We start from the raw sequence: 10869 nt of genomic DNA, 5'->3' as shown, positions 1-10869 counted from the left end.
CTGTACACTTAAAAATAGTTAAAATGGCCAATTTTGTTACATATATTTTCCCACAACTAAAAAAATTTTCTGAGATGGAGATGTCTGGGTGGCACAGTCAGTTAAGTGTCCAACTCCTGATTTCAGCTAAGGTTGTGATCTCAGAGTCATGAGATCCAGCCCAGCATCCGCTCCTTACTCAGTGGGATGTCTGCTTGGGAATTCTCTCTTTCTCTCTGTCCCTCACTTCCATATGTTCTCTCTCTCTCAAATAAATAAATAAACCTTTTAAAAACTCTTCTAAGTTAATGAATAGAAAATGCTTTCACGGAGGCTGAAGATGTCGGTCCTGGTGGCAGGGCACCCCCCGCGGCTAGCGCTCTCAGCCTTTGCCGGCGCTGGTAGCTTTTGCGTGTTGGGGTCGGGAGCTGCGAGGTGGAGGGCGGTCCTCGCCGGGCACCGCGGGGGCTTGTCGGACCTCCACCCGCAGCTGGTGCCTAGTCAGGGTTTCAGAGACTCGCCCTCGTGGTTGCCCAAGTACCGCTCAGAGCCCAAGAGTTACATAACCAGTCCGAAATTGGTCACGACCTTGGTACAGATCCTAAGAAAGAAGGTAAAAACCCTGACCAGCCCTTCCTGGAGTGCAATCCAGGTCCTGGAATCCTGACTCAAGCATTACTTGAAAGCAAGGCCAAAGTGATTGCCCTTGAAAGTTAACAGAACTTTTCTTCCACATTTGGAGTCCCTGTGCAAAAAGGTGAATGGAAAACTAGAAGTGGTCTACTGGGACTTCTTTAAAATGGATCCTAGAAATTTTGGAATAGTAAAACCTTCCATTATGATTTCAGAAACGCTTTTTCGTCATTTGGGAATAGAAGCGGTTCCTTGGTCAGAAGATACCCCATTAAGAGTAGGAACTCTTCCCAGCAAAAAATGAGAAAAAGATACTTTGGAAGCTTTTATATGACCTATATTCTTCTACTTCTGTATATAGTTATGGACGAGTAGAACTAAATATGTTTATTACTGAAAGGGAATATGAGAAACTGGTGGCAAGTCCCCGAAATCCACACTTGTATCAAGCATTAAGTGTGCTCTGGCAAGTAGCTTGTAAGATTAAGCTTCTGCATGTGGAGCCTTGGCCCTCGTTTAGCCTATACGGCCAAAGTGGGAGACAGAAAAGCTGAAGAATAAGAAACCATTAGAACAAATAAATAAACAAGTAGAACCAAACATGTGTTTAATTCAACCGACTCTTCTTCGGAATTTATTTACAGAAAATTTAACATCTGTTGACTATGATGTATTTTTTCACATGTTAAAGCAGTGTTTTATGAAGCGCAATTTCAAGCTAATGGACCATTTACAGTTATTGAGTCCAGTTAATGCAACAGCTATATTGAAGCAAATAGAGAAACATGGAGACATGAAAAGAACAGATCTATACCCTCAAGACTTTAAACAGCTTTTTGAAACTGTAGAGTGTTCCAAAGAATCTTGTAGGTGGCTATTTGATGATTGCATGGAAGAGATGATCATGTAGGGAACTTGACTGGCCCACATTAGCTGGAGACATTGATTTATTTGGAAATTATGACACAAATGGAAGAGAACTAAGTTTGAAAAGCTTCCAGCTTTTCAACAGAAGATAACTGTTCTTGTTTTGCAGATTGGGCAGGTAACTTCTTCTGAAGGTGATACCTTTAGTAAACTGGATAAAACCATGGCTGCTATTTTATTCACAAAAAAATAAAATGAAAACTTCAGTTAAAAAAAAGAAGAAAATGCTTTCACAGTGTGGAATACACAGAAAGTACTCCAATCATAATAAATTGTATTCCTGTTATTATTTCACTACATTTTCTTGAGTGAAAGCCCAAGATCATTCCATTATGTCTTGACAACTCTTAGAGTTCATTTCTAAGATGAGGGGTTTAGACATTTAGTTCAATCACCTGCAAGTCCCTTCATCTCTCATAGCTCTCTGTTCTGAGTCAGTAGTGTGTAAATTGTATTCAGGTCCTCCAGGGGAAGGGCATGTGAAGTGGTTTGTGCTCTGGATGCTTCAATGCATAAATGTGCACACACACACACACACACACCTTGCTTCAAGCAGAAATGCTCACTTTTTAAATACTGTAGTTATGTTCAATATTTATTTTTTTAAACATACTCTCCTAATTTAAAAAAATTGAAAGCTGTATTTCTCAGGAAGCCAGCTATGTGTCTGAAAGAGAAGCCCCAGACCAGCGAAGGTGTGGAACCAGGCACAGTACTGGAGGGCAAATAAAAAAAATAAGAACTGGTTAGTAGGAGGTACCAAGTGCCTCCTTAATTATTATTTTCATTTTGGTCTCAAAGTCTTGTATTTTTCTTGAAAAGAGAACAGAAACTCACAGGTATAATTCTAAGTAGAGCAGAGCCCACCATATGTCAATCACTATGGAAACCACACCTTCCCAATACGACTATGGTCTAAGAATCCTATTTTACGAGGAATGGGACAAAGTTAGCTTGTATAGGACTTTTATCAAACATAGTTGGAATTTAAAACAAAAGTTTTGTGACTTGAAGGAGGTAAATTTCATTCATTTAAAAAATTCACTTACCTGGTTTCCTCAGCCTACTATTCATCCAGGTGAATTCTTGTCATTGTTAAAAACTCAGCTCATTTGCTACCACTTAAAGAAGCCACCCAAACTGGGTAAAGTGCTTCTCCTCTCATCCCCAAACATAGTCATATATTTACACTGTATGTGCACATGTACCCCATGGCACTTACCATGTTTTACTTTCATTGTCTGTTCATCTTCTCCTTAGCTAGATATACACTTCTCAAGCCAAAGTCTATGTTCTATTTATCTGTATCCTCAGTGCAGAGTACTTAATATGCATCTTTTAACTAAAATAATTTTATGTCAAGATTCACATATAATTGACCTTTGTTTTCTAGCCAACTTTCCTTGATTCATGGGTGGGTTTTCTACCATGCTTCATCTTTTAGTTACATGATAATTAAACTTTAACTCCTATTAACAAGATTATTTAGTGATATACAATTGCCAAACTCTGGAAAGAGCCCAGATGTCCATCATCAGATGAATGGATAAAGAAAATGTGGTGTATATATACAATGGAATACTACTCAGCCATCAAAAAAATGAAATCCTGCCATTTGCAACGACGTGAATGAAACTAGAGGGTATTATGCTAAGCAAAATAAGTCAGTCAGAGAAGGACAATTATCACATGATCTCACTCATATGTGGAATTTAAGAAACAAAACAGAGGATCATGGGGAAGAGAGGAAAAAATAAAACAAGACAAAATCAGAAAGAGAGACAAACCATAAGAGACTCTTGATCATGGGAAACAAACTGAGGGTTGCTGGAGGGGAGGGGGGTGGGGGGATGGGGTAACTGGGTGATGGACATTAAGGAGGGCACATGATGTGATGAGCACTGGGTATTATATGCAACTGGTGAATCACTAAACTCTACCTCTGAAACTAATAATACACTATATGTTAATTTTAAAAAAAAGATTATCTAGTGATATAGAAAAATACAAAGGTAAATTAAGTTAAAAGTCTAAAGACAAAGATGTGCAAACTTCAATCAACATTTTGTGAAAGCAGTTACACATATTATATAGGAATGTACAAATCACATGCATACACACTATATATATATGCTCTTATATATGAAAATGCATCAAGATAGTTAACAGAGTTCATATTTCGTGGGGATATCTATAGACATTTTACAAAATATATTTCTGAGACTTTCAGTTTTCGGTCTGAAATATAAGGAGCTCAGAAATCACCGCTCTGTCCTAACACCAAGTGAAAAGCTAAGCAAACTGAAAAAATCAACAACCCTTCTTATATCCATACAAGAAGTAAGGTCACAGAGCAAACCACTGCTCCCAAAACTGGAGAGACCATCAGGCAGCAGGCAGATACAGAGACTCACAACTTACAGGAGCAGAAACCCCCAAGTAGAAACCTCTGCAGAAACCAGCACCCAGGGGCACCTGGGTGGCTCAGTCAGTTAAGCGTCTGACTTCAGCTCAGGTCATGATCTCAGGGTCTTGGGATTGAGTCCCACATCGGGCTCTGCGCTCAGTGGGGAGTCTGCTTCTCCCTTTCCCTCTCTCTCTCTCTGCCCCTTCCCTTGCTTGTACACACACACTCTCTCTCTCTCAAATAAATAAAAGGAAGGAAGGAAGGAAGGAAGGAAGGAAGGAAGGAAGGAAGGAAGGAAGGAAACCAGCACCCAGGTAAGAAACCCTGAACTGTAATTGATGATTTCCTAGAGGTTTAGCATGGGAAAGTCTATGAGATAAAAACTCCAGGGGGACCCAGTCATGGGGGGAACCCCTCACTTTTGTGAGTTTTACCTCCAGGGGTTGGACCAGGTTCTCACAGTGAAGATGGGAGGAGACGTCCCCTCATGCTTCTGGTAAAGGGAGTGAGAAATGTGGCCATTTTGAAACATGCCAGAGCATTCTGTTCTTCACCAGACCTGCCCTCAAGAGAAACTGTTTCACTAGAGCCTAAATTACTGGGGTTCTGTCAGAGCCTAACTGACCTTGGGGAAGGGAAATTCTCAACTTCAATCATCCTGTCCCACCTAAGCCAGGAAGAGGGAGACTGAGAGTCATCTGTGAAGTTCACAGCCAATGGGTCCAGGCTTGCCGATAGACTGAGACCCAATCATAGGACTGCAGAACACTTCCCCGCCCCATGCCTTACCACCATATTACGAAAAAACCTCTTTGCTGCAGTTCCTTTACCCAGCGCATCATGTCCAGCTTTCAACAAAAAACATTATAAGGCATACCAAAAGACAAAAAATAGTTTGAAGAGATAGCAAACATCAAAACCACACTCATATATGGCAGGGATGTTGGAATTATCAGAACGTGAATTTTAAAACAACTATGATTTCTATGCTAAGGTCTCTAAAAGAAAAAGCAGACAACATGCGAGAACAGGAGGATAATGTTAGTAGAGAGAAGGAAATTCTAAGAAAGAATCAAAAAAATGCTGGAAATCATAAACACTGTCATAGAAATGAAGAGTACCTTTGATGGGCTCATTTGCAGACTGGACATGGCCGAGCAAAGAATCTCTAAGCTTGAAGGTACGTCAATAGAAACTGAAAAACAAAAAACGAAACTGAAAAAAGTGGAACAAAATATCCAAGAACGGTGGGACAACCACAAAAGGTATAATATACAACCTGAAAGTAATGTTAACACTGTGTGTCAACTATGCTTCAATTAAAAAAAAATTTATCGGGGTGCCTGGGTGGCTCAGTCGTTAAGCGTCTGCCTTTGGCTCAGGTCATGATCCCGGGGTCCTGGGTTCAAGCCCCACATTGGGCTCCCTGCTCAGCGGGAGGCCTGCTTCTCCCTCTCCCACTCCCCCTGCTTGTGTTCCCTCTCTCGCTGTGTCTCTCTCTGTCAAATAAATAAAATCTTTAAAAAAAAAAATTTATCATGCAGGTGAGACAAGAATTTTTTTAAAAAACTGTATAACATATAAGTAATGGGGATATCAAGAGGAGAAGAAAGAAAGGAACAGAAAAAATATTTAAAGCAATATGACTGAGAATTCCCCCCAAATTAACGTCAGACACCAAACCACAGATCCAGAGAACAGTCAGGATAAATGGAGGAAAAAACTCTATCTAGGCATATCACATTCAAACTGCAGAAAATCAAAGATGAAGGAAAAAATCTTGAGAGAAGTTGGCAGGGAAAAAGCCCTCACCTATCAGGGCCCAAAAGTAACAACTGCATCCGGTTTCTCTTTGGGAATCATGCAAGCAAGAGGTGAAATATTTAGAGAGAGTGTTGAGAGAAAAAAGAAAAAAAAACACCCATCAGGAATTCTGTATTCTGAGACATTAGCCTTCAAAAGTGAAGAATAAATACTTTCACAAACAAAAATTGAGGGAATATGTCGCCAGTATACTTACTTTACAAGATACAGATTAAGAGAAGCTTTTCAGAAGCACCTGGCTGGCTCAGTCAGTTAAGGGTTAAGCATCTGCCTTCCACTCAGGTCATGATCCCAGAGTCCTGGGTTCGAGCCCAAAGTGGGCTCCCTGCTCATCGGGAGTCTACTTCTCCCTCTGCCTCTCCCTACCCCCTCCTCAGGCTCTCTCTCTCTCTCAAATAAATAAATAAAATCAGAGGTGTTGGATGGAAACCTTGGGAGCCTCCCAGGGGAAATGGGAAACTGCTCCCGTGCACACAGAGGAAGGAAAGACCTGAGAAAGAAGCAGGCACTCCAGGTTGGAAGGTGGAAAGTTTAAGGAGCAAGGGCACTTACCTATGAATTCGTCTTGGCTAGCAGCAAGACCAGTGGATCTCCGCGCCCCACCCTGGGTGTGATCAAATCTCTGGTCTTGCATTCAGTAGTACACCATCCAGTTGATCTCAACAGCACCTTACTCTCTCAAGGCTGCATCCTTGAAAATGGCTCCCGTGGTGGAACGGTGGGCAGGGCAGACATTCCAAGGGCAGGGAGAGGGTGAGGAGCCTCTGATTGCCCAGGGTGGCTCAAGGGTCAACCAGCAGTCACGTCCTCTTGGTGACCTCCTCCAACAGAAGGAAATTGATACAGGTCAGAAACTCAGGTCTACATAAAGAAAGACCAGTAGAGAAGTGTACATGAAAGTGAGTAACTCTTTTTTTTCTTACTCTTAACTGATCTGACAGATAACAGTGTGTTAAAAATAACAAATGGCAACAATGTGTTTGATTATGTATGTTTATGATTATATGTAAATACACAAGTATATGCAATTGCATATGGAAATATAAGTGAGTGTGTATATATACATACATCTCTGTATGTCTTTGTGTAAGTGAGATGAATGACAGCAATGATACGAGGAGCAATCAAGGGCCAGTAGGAAGGAATTAGTAATATCTTGTTATTATAAGGTATTTGCACAACTCAGGAAGCAATATAGTGTTATTTGAAAGTGGACTTGGATCCGCTATAAATGTATATTACAAATTTTATCTAGGGCAACTACATAAAAAAGTTAAAAAAAAGTCTAATTGATATGCTAAGAAAGGAGAGAAAACGGAGCAATATAAAATGCTCCGTTAAAACCACAAATGATGGAAAAAGGGTGGAAGACAAAAATAAGAACAAAGAACAAGGACCATGAATAGAAACAAAACAAATATGGGAGATATTAATGCAACTATATCAATAATCACTTTAAAAGTCAACGGTTAAGTACGCCAATTAAAAGATAAAGATTGACAGAGTGGATCAAAAAACAAGACTCAACAATACATTGTTAACAAGAAAGAAACCTACTTTAAACGTAAAGACCCACACTGGTTAAAAAATAAAAGGATGAATAGGCAAAGCACAGAGGATTTTTAGTGAAACTAATCTGCGTGGTAATATGTGGTAAATGCATGTCATTCTGCACTTGTGCAAACCCATAGAATGTCCAACACCAAGAGTGAACCCTAATGTCAACTGTGGACTCTGGGATGATGAGTCAATGTCGGTTCATTGACTGTAACAAGCACACCACTCTGGGGGGTGGGGATGTTGATGATAGGGGACACTATGCACGGGTGGAGGCAGAGGGTATATGGGAATGCTGTGAACTTTCCACTGAATTTAGCTGTGAACTTAAAACTCTTTTAAAAATAGTCTATGTAAATGGAAAAAAAAATTTAAATATTTTATCTCTTTCTGTATTCTCCAGATTCCCATAATGAGTATATGTTCCTTACAGTTAAACAGAGATAAAATATGTTAAAATTCTGTCATTCTCCTTTCCTTACTATCAAAGAGAGGAAAAAATCAAACTGATGCATTGGGTTTCATCAAACCTCGTGCTTCCAAGTCTTGAGTTGTTTGATGAGAAACACACTTCTATTCTCTGGCCCTGATCGAGATTGTTCTGTAGGAAAAACGTCGAGAAAAGGACTTTGACCCTCCTGGACGGCACCTTCCCTGGGTCTGTGCTCCTAGTCCTCCTGCCCGGTAAACCCAAAGGACAATGAGGAGTGTGACTCTGTAGCGCTCTTATGCATAATGCAAAGCACATTGATTTGGAAGGGACTGATTCTCTAAGTGCCGCAGAGTCAGTAACAGATCGTTAATATTTCACGGCTTTTCCGTTCATGTGTGGGGACAACTCCAACTGGACTTCTGAGTCATAAGGAGGAAGGCAAGGGCTGCTGAAGCCTACAGAGCTTCGTCAGAAACTGTTGAGCCCCAAGTGGGACCTCATTTCACACACACAGGTCATCCCAGACTCTGAGATACCAAGATGTATACTTAGCCAGGACGCATGTTTCCATGGCAATCTTATATTCCTGTGTCTGCCTTTCTTCCCCCACCGGTGTGTTAAGCCTGCATGGAGCCTCGGCGAGCATTGCCCATCTGCAAGGCAGCTGGGGCCTCAGCTGCTTTATGGGCCACTAATAATCCCGAAAGTTAGGCCAAAACCCAGACAATAATGTTCGCAGTATTTATCTCGTGATTGCTCGCCATTTGTTAAGAGCCTGTTTTCAATTCAGAGACGTTCACAAAGATTTCACAAGGAAAGTCACTGTTATATTATTTGTAGCCTGCAAAGCACTGGAAATCACCTTAATGTCCAACGAGAGGGGATTTTAAAAGCCAACCATGGTGACTGCCCATGCTCTCAAACCATTAAAATCACGTTCTGGGGGAATCTTACATTGCAGGAGGGAAGTGTTTGATCAGATTATAAAGTGGAAGGGCAGGGTCTCCAAAGAGCCCATACAGTAGGACCCTGATTTGGGGTATTTAAGAGATGGGGTAGGTGCTCCCAGAGAGCGGATTTAACACAGTTCCACCGAAGAACCATGGCTGGGTCTCTCCATATGGCCCCGCCGCTGCCCCTCCAGGTGTCCAGGGCACAAGCTCCAGCCGGGCTCACAAGAGTCGCTGACCCAGGAGGCAGGCACTGGCCACACGAGGCAATTCGGAGGGACACTAGCAGTGTCTCAGGGAACAGATGGACAGCACTCATGCCAACTGATCGGTGTGCCAAAAACCCACTGGCTGATCTCCGTGGGCGTTTCTCGCCCAATGGCAGGGAGGGGGCACCGACTTAGTTCCTTGGCACTGGTAATACAAATACTTACTCATGTGGGACACCATGGCCAACAGGCCCTGACAGCCCCCTCAGGGCCCCCCATGGCCAGCAACAGATGGTGTTTGCTCGGGCCGAAGCTGGGGCAGCAGCTCAATGCTGGGTCCCCCTGAGGGCCAGCCACCCACGTCTCTCTTGGCAAGGACTCTGCGTCCCCACAAGGCCTTCCCCCAGGCTGGGGATTCCTCATCTCCTGTGAGATGGAAGGAGCCTGGCATCCCTTCTCTTCTAGTTGTTTACCCCAGTCACTTGTATGCACTGAACTCATCAGGACGTGAACCTCCAAAAAATTCACATCCCAGAGCTAAAGATTCAAGGCTTTTAATTCTGGCATGAGTTTCACAAAGCAATTGACAAGCTTTAAGGAAGTGATGGAGTAGAGGGAGGAGTGAAGGATGACCCCAGGGTGGAGTACAAGGGAATGCAGTGGGGGAAGATCCCTAGACTAATATCTCAAATTTATATCCTATCACACAAATACATGCATAGAATAAATATTGGAGATTAATACACCCTTAACAACCATCACAATTGTTATCTCCATGTAGAAGGCTGAGAGATGACTTTCAGGTTTTCTGCTGTTATATTTTTTCAAATTTTCTGCAATGAACATATATTATTATTTTTTTTAAGATTTTATTTATTTGACAGAGAGAGACACAGCGGGAGAGGGAACACAAGCAGGGGGAGTGGGAGAGGGAGAAGCAGGCCTCCCGCGGAGCAGGGAGCCCAATGCGGGGCTCAATCCCAGGACCCCGGGATCATGACCTGAGCCGAAGGCAGACGCTTAACGACTGAGCCACCCAGGCGCCCCTGCAATGAACATATATTATAAGAGAAATGTACTTTATGTTAGTATTAGCTTCCAATGGCAGCTTGTAATGTGAAAAAATCATAGTCAAAATCGATTCCTTTAATTGTCTGCTAAACACAGTACTCAGACATACACTGATCAATCCAACCAATAATCCCTGTGGCATTGGAACAAAGCTATTTTTTTCAGCTAAGCACAGATGAGGAAGTCAGCTTGCATGTAAGCTCCATACTGTACGAAAAATAAGCACTAGAATCACATACATATAGTGAATTTGTTTAAGTTAATGCATTTATAGCGCAATCACACTGTCCTCAGACAATAAAAAAAGGCTGTATTAAAAAGTTATTACTCAAAAAAAGTTATTGAAGGAAATAGAATAACTTCAATATCCAAAAAAATAAATACAAACTTATGACTCAAGGAGCTTATATAATCCCTTTTTAATTCCCTTCCAAAAAATTGCCCTGCATTTTCCAACTATGATACTTACTAAATATAAATTAAATAAATTACTATCCTGGTCTGCAGAATGGACATAACCCGACAGAGTTAAAGCTCTTTCATATGGTATCCCAGCCAGGCTGGATGGACAGGAATGTACTGGGACTGTCCAGCCAGCTGGAATGGACTGGTCAGATGACATGTACAGAGGGCATGTAAATATTTTCAGGGCATGGAATTCAAGAGAAGGGTGCCACAATACAGAGAGGATCTGATCCAAGCCCCCACTTAATAGGTACAGACCCAGAGGGTCAGAGAAACTGTGCACCAGTCCAAGTTAACCAGCTAGCCTGGAAAAGTGGAGATAAGACCTCAGGTCTCCTAATTATCCCTCCTGAGTACATTCTGAAACTCTTTCTTTCTTTCTTTCTTTCTTTCTTTCTTTCTTTCTTTCTTTCT

At 41.8% G+C, this 10869-nt stretch overlaps 1 protein-coding gene across 1 annotated transcript; it reads left to right on the top strand.

Moving 5' to 3' along the window:
- Positions 1–319: 319 nt before the first annotated feature.
- On the top strand, positions 320–1522 carry LOC116624212 (dimethyladenosine transferase 2, mitochondrial-like). Its single transcript, XM_032391920.1, has 4 exons — positions 320–592; positions 722–867; positions 974–1146; positions 1257–1522. The coding sequence occupies exons 1-4, from the start codon at positions 320–322 to the stop codon at positions 1520–1522; spliced, it is 858 nt and encodes a 285-aa protein (XP_032247811.1).
- The last annotated feature ends 9347 nt before the right edge of the window (positions 1523–10869 follow it).

The sequence above is a fragment of the Phoca vitulina genome, unplaced genomic scaffold (assembly GCF_004348235.1).
Source record: "Phoca vitulina isolate PV1807 unplaced genomic scaffold, GSC_HSeal_1.0 scaffold65, whole genome shotgun sequence".
In the NCBI taxonomy this organism is placed as follows: Eukaryota; Metazoa; Chordata; class Mammalia; order Carnivora; family Phocidae; genus Phoca; species Phoca vitulina.
The sequence above is the reverse complement of the archived record's forward strand: the minus strand, read 5'-3'. Positions and strand labels throughout refer to the sequence as shown.